General features: G+C 34.7%; 1 protein-coding gene across 9 annotated transcripts in view; it reads right to left on the bottom strand.

The window, feature by feature from the left end:
• Positions 1–2,055: 2,055 nt before the first annotated feature.
• SGCZ (sarcoglycan zeta) overlaps positions 2,056–21,066 on the bottom strand; it is a 391,151-nt gene continuing 372,140 nt past the window's right edge. For 8 of the 9 annotated variants that reach the window (XM_038136643.1, XM_038136642.1, XM_038136644.1 and 5 more), the window contains 3 exons: positions 17,884–18,007; positions 5,815–5,953; positions 2,056–5,679 (listed from right to left, as the gene is read on the bottom strand). In XM_038136643.1, the coding sequence (XP_037992571.1) occupies positions 5,447–5,679; positions 5,815–5,953; positions 17,884–18,007 (496 nt within the window). In that variant the 3' untranslated portion in view covers positions 2,056–5,446. Of the gene's footprint in view, positions 5,954–17,883; positions 18,008–21,066 lie in introns of all 9 variants that reach the window. The other variant, XM_038136649.1, reaches the window with a different exon arrangement.

Raw genomic sequence — 21,066 nt, forward strand, 5'->3', positions numbered from 1 at the left:
TTAGTTGTTGTGATAGAATGCAGATCTCTCAGTGGTAAAGAATGACTGTATGTAGCTCTCAAAATATCATAAAGCACAGAAAACAATACATCTTGCCTTCAGTAATGCATCTCTTATGCTTAAGTCCTACTTTGCATTGTGCTCTAGGTGATGCTGAAAGCTGAACTTCTCCCTTGTGAGTCTCTCAAACAAGGAGGCATGCATGCGACTAAAAGCAGCTTTTACTTCTCAGATCAAGTCACGCATTAAATGAAGCTGGTTAGCCCCAGGCCAAATTTTTTAATATACATTGCTGTCACTGCTGAAACATGTCAGAATTGAAGACACTTATAGAGCTGGACACTCCTTAAAAAGGCGAAATCTACTTAAAGTTTTCCCAAAACTCAGCAAAACCTTCAATTTTCAATTTTCAATTTTTTTTTCTTAGTTAAGTAGGCTAGATTTTATTGTGGTTAATGGACTCTGATCAGACTGGATATACAGCATAAGATTTTACCTCAGCTCTTCTGAAACTATTCCTGTCCTGGCCTGTATAAGAAATGTATTGCTGAAAGATCAAATAATACTTTCAAATTCAAACAACATACTTCATTCAATCTGAAGCTCAGTTCAACGTTTCAGAGGAGACATAGCTGTATTTTACATAGAGAGCTTGTATTAAATTCTAATCTCAGTGTGGGCTGTGTTGAATCAGCATGATGCATATGGTGGATTTTTTTGACTTATTTTCTATTTCTCTTTTACTGGCAGTAGTTTCCCCAGATTGAACTTGTCCAACTCTGAGTGAAATGGCTAAGAATATTTTTTCTTGCTGCATCAGCTATCGTCTTTTAGTCACTTGAAACTTATCAGTCTATATATTACTGATATATTATCCCATATTTCTGATAGTTGTAGACAACTGTTGTTCTTGCACAGAAATTGCTGATTTTTTAGGCATTGTGAGGCTAGACACTGTCCAGGGTAAGCACAGAGAACATTTGTCTGCATTGATGACACCAGCCCAAAACCTTTTACATGACTCTGTAATTCTCAAGTGGCTTGTAAACAAGTGCAGTTTAAACATGCATATGCAGTTTAAGCTTATTCCAGAAAGATACATAGGATCTTGAGAAGTGTAATATGCTTTTATGGTAGATGATATGGCAGCACCATAATTTGAACTTTACTATTGTTGCTGTAGAAATAAAGCCTTCACTTCTTTAAAATTCGGTTTTCTTCACGTAAGTACTGCATTTAAATGCAGTGTCTGTTGTTTTCAAAAAAATGTTTGAAATAAAACTGTACTATAGTCTGTGTATGAGGACAAAGCAATTAAAAAACAAATTAAAGCTATTACAAGGCTGCTAATGTAGACGGAGGTAAGGAAATGCAAACTAACAAAAAAAAATCCATCAAAAAACCCCAGAAAATCTAAAAGTTTCTCATCATCCATTCTATATGTTCTTCTTACCCTTACAAGGATTCCTATTTGATTATTTCTGAAATTAGTTCTGATATGTTTCCTATTTAATGTATCAGATTTATTTACAGTTATATAGTAGCACCAGATGGAAATGCTAGGACCAAATGAAAGAAGTACAGAAGACAATGTTAATTACATGCTGAAAAAATTCTAGCTTTCCAAGAAAAAACAATTTCCAACTTCCAAAACCTTGCTATTATTTTTCATTTTAAAAAATCAAAGGTAAATAAAATAAAAATCTTAAAATTTTCATAGTACTGCTTTTGAATAATGTTATCCACAGTTTTAAGACAGACAGTCCATTAAATAGAAAAAAGATTTGTTTTACATAAAGCAAGAGAGTACAAAAGCACAGCTTTTGTAATTTTGGTAATATTGCAGTTCTACAAACATATTGCATAGTATGTGTAAGAAAATAGTTCCCATCTTTATACTTCTATACACAAGAAAACCATTAACATGATGGTTACAAAACAAAAATGGTTAGCAGACCTTTCGTGAGTAGTGTTTGGAACCATACAACACAGATTTTGATCCAACTTTCATGTGCATTACAGTGAATCAGCTGATAACAAGTCCATAGTCCAAAGTTTGTGGGTTTTTAATTTTTTTTTTATTTAGCAATTATTTGGAATCTAAAAACAAAGAAAAACAAACAAATAAAACAAAAACCCCCTAAAAGATACATTATGTTAGCAACCAAATATTTCAAACATCCTTCATTAAATCCTTCTAGACATTTATGGCTCTATCTTCCAGACTTAACAACCCTCTGTATCTAAAATGCTTGAAAGTGAATTCTTTTATCCAGTCAAGCCAGTTTTGCAAGTTAACCAGTATAACCTCATTTCAAAGAAGCAATGTCCTGGTATGTTTTCTTAGGAACACCAAAAGAGCTCCCATATACATGAATAGTAATGTAATTGCAAGACACTGACAAAAAATTTAAACCCTGGAAAAAAGTGAAAATCTACAGCTCAAAATGCTGCACAAATCTAAACTATGTTACATTTCATGTTGTAATTACAACTTTTCATCTCTTCATTCCAACAGAATTAGTAGAAACAGCAGTGTCATAGTGTTGGATATAATAGAAGTGTCTGTCTTTGGTCTTAACACTTAACCAATGAATGAACCGCAATACAAACCATACAGCTGACAGTGCTCAGAGAGGTTGGCTGATGCTTTTACTTTTCTCTTCTTTTTTTTTCTTTTTTTTTTCTTTTTTTTAACAAGAAAGAGACAGCATCCTATAATACGACACAAATGTTTTTTTTACAGGAGATAAATCTATTGTATATATTAAATACATGTAGCCAATAAGGTCTTTGCAGATATTTCCTTGCTGTCATAAGGATGGCATCTTAAGTTTTTAGTATATGGTTTAGGTTAATGCATTGAAATCACTTTTCAAATACTCCTTGAAATCATGTGGGCTAGAAATACTTTTTAAAATACAAACTTTTTTCTTCCCTTCTTACAGTTTTCAATGGATTTAAAGAAAGATATCAATATTATGAAGTTCACCAGAATATTAAGAGTTTATGAGAACTTTTTATTCTATCTCATAGGTTGTTGAAGCTCTTAAATATGCTTTACTTCATATTGATGGGACCCCAATAAAGAAAATTCTGACAGTGCAGAGCTATGTAAACTTACTGGGTTGGTTTATTGGAGTCCTATGTACTACCCACATATCTCTTCTGAGTTCTCTTCATACAAAGTGGCAAATTATTTCAGTCTTGCTGTTAAAATTAATCTAGTAACAAAAGAGTTTTCTTCCTGCCTGCCTATTCTCAACCAAGTTGGTGTAAAATTTATTAAGGTTAGGTCCTTCCATTCAGTGAACAGAGACCTTTTTTAAACAAATAACAGGTAAATTATCTCAGAAGGTGAAGAACAAACAAATAGGACTTTTTTTAGTGGAAAATTCATGACAAAGTATCTGCAAGTCATCCTGCATGTTTATTTGAGGAGAAAAAAAAACTCCTTAGCTGACCTGTGTACAATTTGTAGGAAGCCCCATTTTAATTCACAAAATAGATTAGTCACGATATTTGTTCATCTTTTAAGCAATGGCTGTATGTAGGTGTGCACAGATAATGAATACACATAGATGTGTCCTCATACATATCTTTATACTTTTCCTCCTGAAATTCATGACTGTCTCACTTGTGTGCATAAGAAAAAGACATCTATATCCCTACAGTTATAAGAGTGTATTGTATGGCTACACTTTTTTATGTTTTAGTGTCACCTTCTTTGTCATCTGTAATTCTTTTTGCCCCTCTTACAAACTGAAAAATCCTCATGTTCTAATATATTTTCTTGCAATATTTTCTAGCATAATTTCCTTCAAAGAAGAAAAATCTCAAATAGACAAGTCAGCTGTTGACAGACTTCTTTTGAAGACATAATACAATCAATTCAACATCTTAATTTAACTGTTAAAACCAGCAAATATAGAATTCTTGCTATGCGGTAAAATTTACACCTCTGAAGAGGGCCAATGGTAAGGCAAGCACCAGTCAAGTCATTGACACATCTTGTTCTGGTCTCCTGCAAAGGAGTGAATTTCACCTGAACTGAAAACAAAGTCAATCTTATTAGGTGGTAACAAGATGCCAAGGCAATCACCATATTAGTTTGCTCGTTTTAATTTTTTTCCTCTAGATATATATTTTTTAAAAAGTGTGTAGAAATACCCACCTTGCACCATCTCCCCTGGCTTTAGAACTACTTTGCAAAAGCTCTCATTTCATTGGTGATCTTAAATTCAGAAGCCTCTGAAAATACAAGCTAGGTGATGTAATTTAAATAATAGAATTAAAAAGCACACTTACCTCATACAATCAAGCCATCTTCCACAATAGGAAACATTTTAATATTATTTTACTTTCCTGGGTTCTGCAAGTTTCAAGATGCTCTTGTTAATCAATGTTGTGACAAATTTTCCAGAAGTATACCAAAGCATTTTTATAAGATTTCGATCAACAATCAAGCCAAATAAGTATGAACATTGATACAAGAAAGAAATCCCACATGAAACTTTACAAAAAACAAAGTCAGTAGTGAGATCTGAGTGCAAATGTGGCTGCATAATTTAAACAGAGAACTGGTAAAGGTAATGTAATATTGACATAATTTTTAATACCGGAAGTCATTTAATATGTGGTTTTATATATACTACTATTACTTTGAAACCCCAGCAACATATGGTAAACAAAAGAGAATAATAAATGTGAATGTCATACAAGTTGTTAGTGCACTGCTTCTCAGCACCACACATTACATTACTACCAATGTTTATGCTGTGTTCAAGTGGCAGCAGATAGACATAGACAGAAAATGGGCAAAATGTACCTTTGAAGATTTCTCCCTTGGTTTTGTATTTGCCAATTAGAAGAACCTTGTGAAGAGCAATACACTGATCAACAAACATATCATCAGAATTTCCTTCTTTACCCTGTTCTTCTTTTCTAGAAACTGTAAGTTCTACCTAAAGCAATTGCTTCTCATGCAATGGCCACAAAAATATTATATAAGGTCATTCAGATCTGACAAAGAGCACGTCTTTTCAACTTTTAAAGGAAAATTGCTGAGCATTTCCAAAATTTACCTAGTGTACAAAACCCTAGACTTTGTAGACAAATAGTAACAACACATTTTTAAAGAAACCAAACTCAGGGAGGAATTCTGTCTCTTTTTGTATTAAAAACCATTTACTGAATTTCTTTAGTAAAGCAAGCATCACACAATGCTTTAAAATTTTAAAATTCAGGGATAAAATTTTACTTCCAAAAAGATGAATGGAAAATTGTGCTTTCAGACAGTAAAGTTACTTATCATACAGGGGGAACCAATTCATGTTACCATCAGATTCTGGGTAAATTAATGTACTCTCTCTCTGTCTCTCTAGATATATATTTATGTGCAGTTCATATCCAGGTCCTGCAAAAATCTAAAACTATGTGCTTCACTTCAAGTAGCAAAGGCACCTGTGTTATTGTCCCTTTTGGAAAATAAGGTGATCTTATGTTCTAGGTTTCCTGATGAAGAATACATTGTTTGCTGGGTCTCTCTCCCCCGTCTCTGTGTTGAGTGGCAGCACAAACCACAAGAGAAGGCAGCGCTGTCCTCCTGCTTACAGTGGAAGAAGTTGCTCTGCAGGCCGTTTGGAGCGTCGGACTTGTCACAAGGGAAACCGAACTGAACTGTGAAGCAGAGGGATAGTAACAAAAGGCTATTCTGGTGTGAGGATAAAACGGAGTCATTCTAGCTCCACAAGCAGATGTTGCTACTGGATTGACATGTGGAGCTTGCTCCTGCTGGGGACAGGTAAAGTTTACCATTGGGACAGGCGCAGAGCTCATAGATAGTCTGGCGAGCAGCTGAAGAGCTGGGTGAGGAGGAGGAGAAGGAGGAGGAGGATGAAAAGGACCCCACTGGTAGATTTCCCAGGCGGATTGTATCTGCATTTAAAAATATCTAAAAAGAGGGAGAAAAAAAGAATACATGAATTTCTATCAGCAGTGACACATATTTTAAAGAAGTGCTTTGAGGCAGCTGGGATTTTTTTAGAAATATATTTAAAATTTTAGAAATATTTTATTAGAAATATTATAAAGATATATTAGAAATTACTCTTTTTAGAAGTAACAAAGCTGTCAGCATTTATTGTTTTTCATCTCTGTGTAGTCATTTCTGCATTAATAGTCATTATGACAATATATGCAATTACTTCATCGACACGTTTATTCAGGTACAAATATTATTATACAAAAACATTTAGACAAGATTCTTGAGTAGGTTGAATTTTCACTTTTACATTTTATCATTAACATTTATTCATTCATGGCAGCAGCATATACTTGCTCTGGCAGAATTTGTATTTTAATAAGTGTGAAGTGATATTAAAGCACATTCCCCAGTGTGCTCCTGTAAGCAGTTGAAAATATGTGCTGAACTGTGCTAAATTGTAGGGGCTTAACAAAGCTACTTCCAGAGAATAATTAAATGAGGTTACAAAGACATATGCACAAAATAAAGAGCTTTTTTTGACCCAAATTAAGAGGAGGAAATGTTTCAGGTTAAAGTCTTATTAAGAAGGCCATCAAGATATTCCCATTTGTTTTTGAACATAAAGTATGATTAAAACTATTGTGTTTTTTTTCAAGATGGCTTGGAAATAACATGAAGCAGTATGAAACTGTAGATACCAGTAACATGAATGAATCTTTGTTGAGTTCTCCAATACTTATACTTACATTTGCAGAAAACTGCATGTCTTCTACTGATACAAAAAGATGAGTGTCCAGCTGCTCAGAATTTACTTTTTTATTTATGGAAAGAGTAGATAAGAACTAAAGTAAAATCAGTCATTATCACAGGAGCAGACTAAGAACTTCTAGAAGACAGGTAACAAATCAAAATGACATTAAGCTCTGGAGGTGATGCTTGAAGCTTAGGAAAAGATGAGTTCCTTAAATACTTGCTAGTGTTTTTATATGGTATCTAAAATCTATGAAGCCAACTTGACATCATTGTACCAGAATGTTCACAGTACATGCGAAGAACCTAAAGAAATGTGGAAAGCATTGGGTTTATTTATTCTATAGGAGACAAGTATTATTTTATGATAAAAAAGTGGTATATGGCAGCAAAGCAGTGCAGAAGCACTACTGAGCTCCTGCCCTAGAGAAGTCAGGAACAGCAGGCTGGAAAAAAAACAAAATGTCTGGATAAAATTCCATACAGGGATTGATACATATTCATGTTTCCATACACAGCAGAAGCATTGTAAATGACTGGAATTATTGAAGGTAATATAGTCTGAAAGTAGCCCCAAACACTACAACTCCCCATCACTGTAAGTTCTCCAGCTCCCACAGTAATCATACAGTCGTGGAAGGAAATACTCACCAAAAGGGACAGAAAGGGAGAATCTCAGAGGCAAAGGTGACATTTGCATGTCACAATGCCTGCTTTAATTCACATTGTGACTGATAGAGAAAGTGATCACAGAACTAAAATTATTATTTAGCAAATAAATTATTAAACTAAAATTTACTATTAGCAAATTATTACCTTTTTTCTGTAACTTACATAACAAAGAAATGATGTTTTTAGACACAAATAGACACAATGTTGCTTGGAAAGTCCAGTATTACAGACCTGAGACAATTAGTAGTCACAACTCCTGCAGAAATAGTTTTTATGTAAGAAATGTGGATGGTGTTGGGAACACTTTAATAATGTTTTGCTAGAAATACCCCTGAAAAAAAAGATTATACATGTTAAAACACTCAGCTCAGCTGAGAGTAAATGTGGAAGTAATTATGGCAAATATAATACGAAAATAAAATGACAGATGGGAAAAAAAGAGTTTGAAAACAAACTAGAAACTAGGAACTGGTAAAATGTGGGAAGAAAACAAAGGACATAATAATGAATGGAGTGACAAGTAATTAAAAATAATCTTTCACTTCTCATATCAAGAAAAAATAAATGGCAACAGGTCCATTATTAAAGTAGTAACAGTAGAGTTATCAATAGAATAGCATTGTATAAAAATCCACTAGCATTTAACAATGCAAGGTCTATGTAAGTATAAGGCTATCTTTTGTATTAAATAATGCTCAGCATAGTTCTGTACTTGGAGAAAGATCTAAAATTGATGTCAGAACATGACTGTGATAAAATACTTCCAATTTCCACAGTAATTCAACAGGATATTAAACTGGAGCCAGTAATGTCACATAGTTTTAATCAGCAGTTCTTGATAACTTTTAACAAATAGAGCTAAAAAAATATCTGAATGGCCTTTTGGACTTTTAATACTGACTTTCAGTAAGCCTTGTGTCATGGTTTAACCCCTGCCAGCAGCCATGCGCCACACAGAAACTCACTCATTCACTCCCCCACCAGAAAGATCAGGAAGAGGTTGGAAGGGTAGAAGCTGGAAAACTCATGGGTTGAGATAAAGACAGTTTAACAGTGAAAGCTATGCACACAAGCAAAGCAAAATAAGGAATGAATTCACTGTTTTCCATGGGCAGGCAGGTGTTCAGCCATCTCCAGGAGAGAAGGGCCCCATCACGTATAATGGTGACTTGGGAACACAAGTATCAGCCCTGCAAAGGTGCTTCCTCTTATTCCTTCTTCCCCCAGGAGCTTTATATAGAGAGCCTGATGTCATAGACTAGGGAATGTCCTTTTGGTCAGTTTGGGTCATCCGTCCTAACTGTGTCACTTCCCAGATTCCCATGCACCTCCAGTCTCCTCCCCGACGTGGCAGTATGAAAAGCAGAAAAGTTCTTGGGTCTGTGTAAGCCCTGCTCAGCAATAACAAAAACATCTCTACATTATCAACCTTGTGTTCAGCAAAAATCCAAAACACAGCCCCATACCAGTCACTGTGAAGAAAATAAACACTGTCCCAGCCAAAACCAGCACATCTTGATATATTTGGAATACCAAAGAAGAATAGAAAAAGATTATTTCTATGGAGGTTGGAGACATTAGACTATCATATATGCAATAATAAAAGGCACTTCAAAATAGAAGATATGGGTGTAAGGCAGTCCATCAAAATACAGGATGAGCTCTTTATACTTTTACATACTTTAAACAAAACAAGACATGTTTTGATTCAAACAAAAATTAACTCAAAAAATCAGAGCACCTATGTGTCAGAGACCTGGCTGGAGTTAAATCTCTTGAACTTTATCATGTTATTTGCTGCAAGCTCAATACTTTTTCTGTTTGTTTACGTCAGGACAGCTACACTTCTACAATCTATCATTGCAGGTGTTCTGTAGCACACTGCTCCAAGACTTTAACCCAGAGCACCTTACTCTGGTGTCCATTACAATGCAATGTGGCTCAGTTATTGTGCTCATTAAATGAAATGATCTTTATTAAGCATAGCTGTGCAGGCTTTTCCACTGGTACTTACAAACATCACACTGTGATGTACAACAATCCAGGTTTATCTGGTATCATAATCCTGCATGGTAGCCATCCAGTCCTGTCCCAGCATGCATCCCAGAGCATCTGGTGAGCAATGTGGGTACTAGGATATGGTGTCTGAGAAAAATTGAACTGGCTTCTTGAGAGGGTGATATCTGCTGCAGTAAGTCCAATTTAATCCCATCCCTATAGCTACACCCTGGTGAAGCCTGAGTTGAAGAGGATTAATAAAGATGGTTTAAAGCCAGTATTAAAATCTACCTTGTACATATGCTGTCAGGGTTATAAATGAAAGACAAAATTTAGAGATGCACCATTGCTATCTATTAGTTAAGCAGGAACCCAAATATACCACCAGAGTATCTCAACACATTTGGAATTTCAGTGTACATATTTGAGGACACACATTTTCTGTCCTCTGATCTGCTAAAAGCTGAAATTCATGGCTGAAAAGTCCTCCAACACCAAAAAAACCTAAACTACTTACTGTTTTATGCCTGATGTTATTGGGTGTTTAAAGAAAAGGGAAGAAGTGGCAAGAGAAAAAATTAAACAGTATGATGTTTCTAGGGAACACTGCTGCTAGATGACAGTAGTTAATGTGCATTAATGGTCTTTCTCTAATCTGTTTTGCTGTGAGAGGTACGAGATAAGCCATTTAATACCTCACATGCATCAAGGCAATGTAGACCAGTCATACTCTTTCTGAGAGTCTCACTCCTCAGCAGATAAATAGGCACAAATAAAACCGAAGCCTTCATTCATTCCTGAAACATTGTAGGAGACCGACTGACTGATTGCAAGATGGAAAAGGCAGCTGCTACTCAGAGAAATATTATTTCATGGAAAGCAGAGTGCTGAGCAGCCTCATGCTCTCTAAATACTTAAGGTTTAGAAATCCCAGATCATTGCTTTGTCATGTGCATCTTAGTATAGAGAAAAATACACTAGTTTTCTATTGTTTAAAAGTAGATCCAATTTCTAACTAATTAAAGAATCAAACTGAATCAGCCTAATATATGTGATAAGAATGGAAAATGGTACTCTTTTTATATACACTTTTTGCTAACGAGGATCTGCCATTCACTTGCTCATCAGACTGTATTGTTAATCTGAACATTGAGATGGAAAGGGAGAGGAGGGCAAGCCAGAAAACACAGATTATGTACAAAACAAAGGACTAAATTGAAGGAGCAAACTTTCAGTGGGAAATATGTAGGCATGAGGTAAAAAATCACATACTCATACAAGCCTTAAATATAGAGATATGAACTTGTCATGTATAAAATTCTCCAACAGGTCTTAGTCAAGACAGCAAATGACAGCTTAAGTTGACACAGCCGAATTAAAAATTTAGGATTTATAGACAATGAAGAATTTTCTGTATCCATGAACTCTTTAATTAAACAGGCAACTGTACTTGGCTGCAAAAGGCATATTTCAGGTCTAATGTAGATAAGAAATTACGGGAAACTGGAGGAAGTGTGAAAGAAAAGAAGGAAATCTGATAGGTGGGTGTTAATGAACCCATATGAGAAGACACTGTAGTGATGTCTCACTAAATAAACTTTTTGGATTCCCTTAAATATTCAATTATTCTGAAATTCAGGAATGCAAGGTTTGGTCTTAGTCTTTTTGCTATTCTGCATAGGCTATCAGAAGCATCCTACAAAGAAGATTATACAGATTAGGTCACTAGATTCAACTATGTAATTTTCATATGCTGATGTGTTTCAATATTCAAGGTTAAGATGAACTATAGCATAAATTGAAGTACTTTAGTTTGCATGGACCATTTATTCTAACACTTATGTGTGGTTTTCATTAAATCTAAATGATAGTTCTGAGAAAAGGAACAAAAAGTCATAATAAATAATTAAAATATTAACTTGATAGCATATATACTGGAAAATTTAAGCACATGGTGGCACAATATCTGGAGCCATATTGGTCATAATGATTAATAGGTTTGAGGAACAGTTAAACAGTGAAATTAATGTAATGGCTGAAATAAAACTGAATATACTAAACATTAAGAAAAGACCAAAATACCTAGTACAAACTGTGTATTGAAAATGTATTCTCTACAGTGCTAGGATCACTTGACCACAAGATAACGGAGACCTGCAGGCCTAAGGGTGGCCTGGTGTGGTGAATGTTCTCTTTCTAAAGATTATACCTGGTACACCTGAGCACAGCCACCCTGGCAGCATTGCCCCCATTCCCATCTCCATGTTATGACTACAGCTACTGACAACTGAAAGGGATTTGAAAAATAACATATCCATATGTTAGAAATAACACTGTACATTAGTGAAGTGTACAGTTCATTCTTGAATATAAGAATATATGTTTTGACTCATCAGTACCAAAGAGATGTTTATGAGGGTAACGTTTTAAGTACAAATTTTTGAAAATTTAATACACAAAAGTATATATTGGTACTTCTGAGTTATAACCCCAATACAATATATGTGTGCCTACTGAAGAAAAACACTTTCTGGTATATTTATTCTTTCTGTTACAGAAATAATTTTCAATCTTTGCAAATTCATTCAATCTTGGACAGATGTGACTTCTTTGTGGTTTATGTACACAATCCAGAAAAGAAAATGTACTTGGAATATTTGTCTTTAATTTACCGAGTACAAAGAACTTAATTACCGTTTAAATAATCATTAGATTAAAAGGTATATTATATTAATATATATATAATAAATTATTCATTGTCACTTTTACCTTTCTAATAAAATTTCTCATGGTGTGAATCTTGAAAATTTAGCCATGAAAAAACATTTTAAACATTAAAACATTAAAACATTTTAAATTTGGGTGTTGTCAGTTAAATTGCTTTGCCTTTGTATTTTTGATTGTATACTGGTACAGAACAGAGTTTTTTCTATAAATAAATTACACATGAATAACTGGTTTGAAAAATGAAAGGTTTTTTTCTTTAATAATATTCATTTAAGTATCTGTCAAAACACCCTAACAGAATTTTTTAAACCCATAATTAAAAAATACAGAAAAAAATCCCTTCATTTTTACTAATCTCTTTCTTCACAGTAAGAAGTCAACTGCTTAATTCCATGAAAAAGGCTTTGAAAACAAAATGCATCACATGTACTAGATAATTTTTGTTGAATAAAGAGTGACTCTTCGAGCTCCAGAGCCTGCCATTGCTTATTGTCTATTGAACTCAATTCATGCATACAAACATTTAATATTTTGCATACATTTAATCTCAGAAAAACATAACTTGTTTGAATTGAACTCATCTATGCAATGTTTTTTGTCTTTGATCAACCATTCCTCCATAGTTATGGCAAGCAGCATGTACAACAAGGTAATTCAATTTCAGTGTATTTAAAAAGTCCTTTTTCTCTTTTATTTTGTTTCAGAACACAAAAATCATCCACAAAAATGCCACCAAATGCTTTAAAATAGTACAGTTACTTGAGTTTACAAGTGACGATTACTACAGTTTTATTAAATATTAATAAATCTTAATTATTAATCTCTGTGTTAAATGCATTTCCTGGATTTAGAATTGGACAGGATTATAGATCAAATGTTAGTACTGTATGCATTTGTTAGGCTTTACAAAATAATATTGTCTGTGTGTTTCATTAAATGTGCTGTACTAAAACAGTAAATACAAACTTGGCCTCTTGTCTGCCACACTGATTTTGAGTAAACTTTGTCTGTTAAAGAGTATTGCTCATTTTTAATGCAACAGCTATAGCCTTACCATAAAGAAGGATAAGCCTCATTATGCCAGAAACAACAAAATATACTCTACAAATGATACTATGATAGAGTGTAATTTGACAGGGAAATACGAGGGCATAAAGAGGTAAATAGGAAAAAGGTCATGGACGAGGTGATTAATATGAATACATTTGTAAAAATGAGAAGCCTCTGTACATCTTTCTCCTTTTATTGACTTAATCTTTGAGAGTCAACAGGATGCAATGAAAGTGCAGAGCATAACTTGCACAGAAGCTCCTTGGAAAGACATATAGCAGCTGCTCAAGATTCCTAAGAGCTGAGCCTGCTTAGCAGCCTTCTGCTTCAGAGACTGATTCAGCCAATACCCCAGAGTGCTGGGCAGCCCTGCAGACTGGCCTCGACAGGCTGAAGAGATGGGCAGAGAGAAACCTTCTGAAATTCAGCAAAGGCAAGTGCAGGGTCCTGCACCTGGGGAGGAGTGACCCCATGCACCAGCACAGGCTGGGGACTGACCTGCTGGAAAGCAGCTGTCCAGGGAAGGACCTGGAGGTTCTGGTGGACAACAGACTATCCATGAGCCAGCAGTGAGTGTGCCTGTGTGGATGAGAAGGCCAGTGGTGTCCTGGGATGCATTAGAAAGAACATTGGCAGCAGGCTGAGGGAGGTGATCCTGCCCCTCTACTCAGCCCTGGTGAGGCCACATCAGGAGTGCTGTGCCCAGCTCTGGGCTCCTCAGGGCAAGAGAGACATGGAGCTCCTGGAGCAGGTCCAGTGGAGGGCAACAAAGATGAGGAAGGGATTGGAGCATCTCTCTTGTGAGGAAAGGCTGAGGGAGCTGGGCCTGTTCAACTTCAAGAACAGACATCTGGGAGGGGACCTCATCAATATCTATGAGTATTTGCACGAAGGGTCTCAGAGGATGGATCCAGGATCTTCTTTGTCGTGTCAAGCAACAGGTTAAGAGGCAATGGGCAGAAACTCTTTCACAGAAAGTTCCATCTAAATATGAGAAGATATTCAGGAGATATTGGAGATATTTAGGAGATATTCAGGAACAATCTGGACACAATCCCATGTGCTCTAGAATGACCCAGCTTGAGCAGGGAAGTGGGACCAGATGACCCATTATGGTCCTCTTCCAGCTTGACCCATTCCATGATTCTGGATGGTCAAAACTATTACAGTTAGGTGTTAGGCCAATGAGGGGACACCATCAAATAGACCTTCCACCTTTATACAACTATGTGTTTCAGGTTAAATTTGAACATTTTTATGTCTAGTAAAAAAAAGTATCTACAGAATTCAAAATTGATTTGTACTTTTGCATTACACTTTTATTTGAAAAAGCAGTAGTGAACTAGCAGTCATTGTGCTGAATTTCCAGACAAGAAATTATCTTTTTCTTCTCATGTGAACCACTGGATACAGCTGTAGCCTGGAGCTTCACATTTCACGTTCCTTGTAACTGATTGCTGCTTTAAACCATTGGTTATGGTTTATTTATAGAAGAATACATAGTTCACAATTAAATGCCAACTTATAATTGAATCAAAGGATTCTGCTGATGCCTTGACTCACAAGGGTGCAGCTCAAGAGCTTTAGAAAGGGCAGCAGAATCTGAATCTAAATTACAGCCCCCAGTATTCAGTCTGGGATCACACACCATGATGCATAATAGAGCTAAAAGGATTATTATAATACTGCAGTAAATAAAAAGAAAATGTATCAAACAGCAGAATTCAGGATGCTTGCAGACGCATTCAGTTTGTGATGTAGGAGGCTAAAGATTATACTGCATAGAAATAAAGCTAGAAGAAAAGTATTTCATAAACACATTTATGTTCTTAAAAATATTCTGAAGTTATTCTTAAATAAAAGGAAGATCTATTTTTCAGAGTCAGTAAATGCATAATGCTCTGTAACATGGCTATAACTGATTGATTCCAGGTGCCACATAACCATTTTCTGTCATAATAGGGCAATAACTTTGCTAGAGAAAGAAAACATGAATTCACATATCTTTGATGAGTTTTTGAAAAAGCTTTCAAACATGAAAAAATTAAATTTCACTAACTAGAATAAAAATGGTACAAAAGCCCTTGCATGTCTTTCTAGTACAAATTGTCTTATCATGAAAATGGTTCACAGACCCAATTCACAAAGACAACACTAATTTATTTGTGGAGGAAACCTGACTTATAAGTCATTCAATTCTTAGGCTAAAATGATTATTTTTAATACAGATGCTTTGTCATTTTAGAATGTGTTTTCTTAAAAATTAATAACGATAAAACCTTTAAGCATTCTTTTATACTGTTTGCTATTGTGGTTTATCAGTTGGGCTGTAAGCAGGAAAAGCAATCAATATTTTGTTGTGTAGGTATTTAATCCATCAGATATTTACCCTGGTTCCTCACACCAGGCAGTAATTAGTCCAGCAATTCCCTAACGTGGCCGTAGTAACTTTGCACCACAGCTAATGCTCTGGTGCCTGTCATATGCCTTCCAAAGTGTTTCTGCATTTTCCTCTAACCCTCTCCAGTGGAAGAGATTAAACAATGGACTGTAGAGGCATTGGTCAGACCGCAGAATAGAATTTCTCTGTGTATTCCAGCTGCAGTTCATTTCAGATCTTACTGAAATTGCAAGCATTCAAGACTTTGAACTTTGTCAGATGTTTATTTATTGAACACCTCATTGGGAGAGTGGAGAAAGGTTGGTAATTTGTTTTCTGATAATTTTCAATCTAACATCTATGTAGGAAATTGTAGATATGCAAATTCTTATCACACAGAGAAAATAATGATTTTTAATGAGAAGGTCAGAAAAGTCAGCTTTTCACTGGCATTTTTTTACTACAAAATATTTAGTACCGAATTGAATCCCAGTTCTGAATAGTACATAATATAGGCATTATATCTTTTTCTTGGATTCCCATTGTCAAAGTACAACTGAGGTCATAGGACATTGTTTCCAAAACTACCTTTCCAACAAGGTATAGTAAATACTTAAGAAAAATGCAAAGTCATACAATTAAATCGCAATGTTGATCTAGGAAAAAAACCTGATGGATCCACAGATGAAATATTTGTATGAAGAGGTGCATGATGCAAAACAAAGAGAATATAGAAACAAGCATTGCCTAAAGAATAATGGGAGAGTAAGGAATGGTAACAGTCTTTCTGTTGGCTTCTCTTTTTTTAACTTTAATTCAAGTTTTACTTTTCCCCCCTGGCAATATCATGAAGGGAAAGAACAAAGAAATATATTCTATTTGTAAAATTTATGCTAATAAATTTAGGAAACACAATAGATTAGGCTAGGTAGGGATTAATGAAAGGGAAAAAACCCGCAGGTTACAGGAACTGCTAGACTCAAAAATACCCACAGAAAGGACAATGAGGAGGTAGGACAATATTTACTATTAAAAGAGGATTAGATTTTTTATTTCTATCTCAGCAATTTTAGGAAACAGTAAGAGGGGTGGTAAGTAAAGATGAATGATTGGGGGAAGAGCTGATTTTGGAGAAACTTAAAAATAAGGTGGGGCATTTGGTATATAAATATTTGAGACTCTTAATTAGGAAAACATAGTGCTTTAATTATGCTGGACAGATACTTGCATCATTAAAATAATATTACCAAAATAGGCTTTTGATGCAGTATATTGGCCAAAATTGGCACTGTATATTGGCACTGTAATGCAGAGTGTGCATTCCAGGGAACTATCTGCCACAGATGTGAATGTTGGTTTTGTTTGGTTTTGCTTATGTTGGATAGTATGTAAAACATCTAGAAACATTTGGTCGAGAATACAAAACACAAACACAAAAGGCAAAAAATTTCTAAAGAGCTGCCTTCACAATGAGATATTTACATTATGGATTTCCAAAAATGCTGTACTGTAGCAAGCTCCTCTGAGGACAATTTGAAAGTCTATCAATTTCTGCAAATGCCTAATAGGAATCTGAGAGCTCTTGATAGCCTTCAACAAGTTTTTTTTTGGTTTTTTTTTTTTTTTTAATGTTATGTCATTTTATGGTCTAAAGATGAAAGGACTCCCATACCAGCAATCCTTCCGGCACTTCTGAAATGCATGGATTGCCATCCCAACAAGTGACCCAATTTTGAATCATTTGCATGTGTTCACACAGATTACACATGAAGAATCTTTACCAAAGTCTTTCTATGTCAATTACTTGTCACTGGATCTCTGAAACAAGACACTAATGAAACAGGAGAGAACATATGATGGAAATACTCTGTCTCCCTTACAGAGGTAGTAAAAGATTAAGCAGTTAAATCACAGGTAGAGCAAATTTGTTAAACCTCTTAATCATGGTTTAATGATGCATTATTCTAAATTAATGCAAACTTCTCTGTTTTATTTTGACATATTAATCCAAGTTATTTTTTACCAGTATCACTTAACCGACTCTAGTCGGTGGAAGCTTTTTCTTTGACTCTTAATTTACAAGTAATTCTTATCTGTATTAACTAAGTTTATTTTCAGTGTGAATGAAACTTACAGATTCAAATATTTGTAAAAAAGGAAGTAAGTATTAATAGTTGAACAAGCTAAACCAAAATTACTTTTAACAAAGGCAAATGCAGAACAGTTTTATGTTGTTTACCTTGCTGCTGAATAAACCCTCCTCACATTGTCTGTTATGCTAGGCAGAGCTGTAGAACATTTCTCTGCTGGCTGAACTTACCTCCCCTTCTGTGGACTGTAAGTGCAGTTCTTTTCTACAGGTAGCCTTTAAGTCTCCTGCAGCTGCGTTGACTTGCACTCCCCTGGGTGCTTCCATCACCAAAGATCTAGTAGGAGATTCAAGTCTGAAAGACAAAAACAATTACTGAGGAAAAAATGCACTGAATTTAACCACCAAAAACTCCTCAACCTCAAAACCCACAATGCAGGTAGATATTAACATATTTTGAAAGTTAACAAAGGAAAACCAGATTATATGAGTGATTCTATGACTGCCTTTTATGACACAGAGAAAGAAAAACGTTAAGCATTTAAGAATATACTGATATAAACTGATCTGCTTAGTGATGCTTTCTGGCACCAGCACTTAATGCATCCAATTGTACTAATACTGAAATATAGGTACTTGAGAATCTGCACATCTCTGTTAATGCTTCTGTAATGACAGTTTAATACAAAAATCTTCTTAGTGACTGTTGACAAATGTTTAATGAAATAAAGAGAAAGCAAAACCTTTAAATGTTTTAAATGAGGTGAAACTGGTTAAAATTACTTTGCTTTGAGAGACTCATTCATGTTTTGGGTATGTTTAGCAGCTTCATGTTGGAAGAGAGGAAAAGAAAATCTGTTATGCTGCTATTATCTGGGGGACATTGTATGGTTTTTCTGTTCTCCAAAATACTCATTAGGCTCATATAACCCTATTATAATAGGGTTAGGACACACATCACTGCTTCTTTACTCAAAGTAATTCTTGTTCTACTGTCAGTCTTTCTGCTTCTCAAGATCCTCCATCATCCTTAATGAACAGCTATGATACTTTCTTAGATCTGCTTTTTCATAGTATTGCAGAGGTTTCTCTTGAAAGGGAAGCAGTAATGCAAAAATTTTGTAGAAAACATGCTCCCATGCTGAATAGGGAAAATGACAGGATGAAAACTGTACTGAACTAGGAAACAATAATTCAGATTCTGATTGTGTTCAGCTTTAGAATTGTGGCATAGCACATAAGGGAGGGAGACAAAATTTTTTATCTGTTTATAACTTAGTAATATAATGGCAGGACACAGTTCTACTTTGCCTGAACAAAGGCTTTTTGTAAGATGAAATATGTTAATGATAAAAATGTCTAGACTGAGTAGCTTGAAGAAAACACTGTATTTCCCTCTTCAGAAAAGTGGTCATAGCTATCCAAAAATATAATGCGGTATTAGATGCATAATGAATTTGGTGCAGAAAAGCCAGATAGAGTTTGTCAAGAAATGGAACAAGAGAATTTCAAAGTATTTCAACTGTTGCATTTTTAAAGTACACAGAACAGCACTGGATTACCATTTTAAAACCAAAGTGCCACATTTACATGCAAAGAAAGTCACTGAGATGGTGTCTGTGAAACATTTCTGTTTGTAGCATGTCACTGACACTCAATAGGGAAAGGAAAAAAAAGAAATGGAAAAAAAAAAGAAAAGCATTTATTCAGCAAACAAAATGGAGCTATTGAAAGCAGGTGTCCAGATAGAAAAAAACCACTATTTTAGATACTGTTATGAAAAAAAATACATGGGATGCATATAGATAGGAGCAATGGAAAAATATCTATGTCTGCTACTGCTAAGGCATGGTCTTTTTGTTTTTTCATGCTTTGTAGGGAGAAGTTGATAGAAGGTTCTGCAGTTCTTTTTACTGGGGAAGAATCTAAATATCATGAATTATTTTATGAAATACACAAGTGCTTTTCAGGTGCAGCAGAAAAAGAACTTCCAAAATATTTTTTAAATTATGTAAATTATAAAGTTTAGAAATTAGGTTTCTAAATGTACTCCTTTGCCTTAGTGAGGTTTTACCTTGAACTTAAAAGGAAATTGAATGGTATAAATGTTAAATTATTTTATTCTTCTATTCCATATTTTTCAGCAGCGTATCATTGTGATTTATAATCTACTTTATAGGAATATTAACATTTATTTCTCCATGGTTTCAGATGCCATTTCATAATCATCAAGACAAAAGTGTTCTTAGCTACATTTATTGCATTGAATTCATGTGTCTTAGCCAAGCCAAAAATATTTCTGGTTTCATAACACCCGAATCCCTCAGACCTAACTAAAACTTTTCAGCAGGTGGACAATTAAAATCTGTTTAGGAACATCCATCAAGAAACTATGGCTTTCTTTGAAGAATAAACTTTTGAAAGTGTAAAGCTAGTTTCATCACAGTTTTTCATGAAGTACAATAGCATAAATAACTTTATGTTTGTCTAAGAAGAAGATATTTGGGCAATTAATTTCTCAACTTGAAAAGCTGACAATACCAGCCTTCTCCACACCATGGAGAATAAAATTTTTAGACAATAGACATTCTTAGCAGTCTTTAGAAATCAAATAATGTGGTAGAAATGTCAAGCAATGACTAACGATCATCAAGGCAGATTTTAAACCAACACCCATCTATTAGTAAAATTGAATGGCCAAATCTGTTTTACAATTCTTATTTACTTTTCTTATTGCTATTCTCTGTCTGATCTGCATCTGAAAAGAGCCTGCAGCATGCTGCTGCAAATACAAAAGTCTATACACCTAGATTATTTCATCAATGTTTTGAGATAAATTAGACTTGATATGCAGCTTCTTTATAATATTTTTTCTTTGCCATATTTCTGATTCCTTTAATCTCTACTATAAACTCATTGTAAACTCACTCCACATTGTAATGCTCATCCCTCCAAGAAAAAATGTATTATTATAATAGCATATGGAGATTTTGCTTTCCTTTCAGATTTACTGATGGCCTGTCACAGTGGCATTTACATCTATGAGTGAATCCTATTCATAAAATTAATTCTTCTTTCCCACACAATAAACTGCTCTGATGGAGAAGGTAACTACTGCTATTATTAGACAGAAACTACAGAACTGTAGGAAAGACAAAAAGGCTTTTTAAAAGAGTTTTTAAATAACATAATTTGTCAATTTGCTATATGTGATGAAGCAAGGTGATCTATCCATAGCAGAGAAGGGCTTTTTCTTTTTAATTATCAGTGGTTAATGTGTGAAAAATGATAAATTTCATAAGATCAAAGCCATATGAATTCGAGCTGAAATAACGAAAGAACTATTGCTAGAAAAGGAAAACTTTTAAATATCTTGAATATGTTCCTTTGAAGGTATTGAAATATTTCTCATCG

This window comes from Motacilla alba, chromosome 4, assembly GCF_015832195.1.
Source record: "Motacilla alba alba isolate MOTALB_02 chromosome 4, Motacilla_alba_V1.0_pri, whole genome shotgun sequence".
Classification (NCBI taxonomy): Eukaryota; Metazoa; Chordata; class Aves; order Passeriformes; family Motacillidae; genus Motacilla; species Motacilla alba.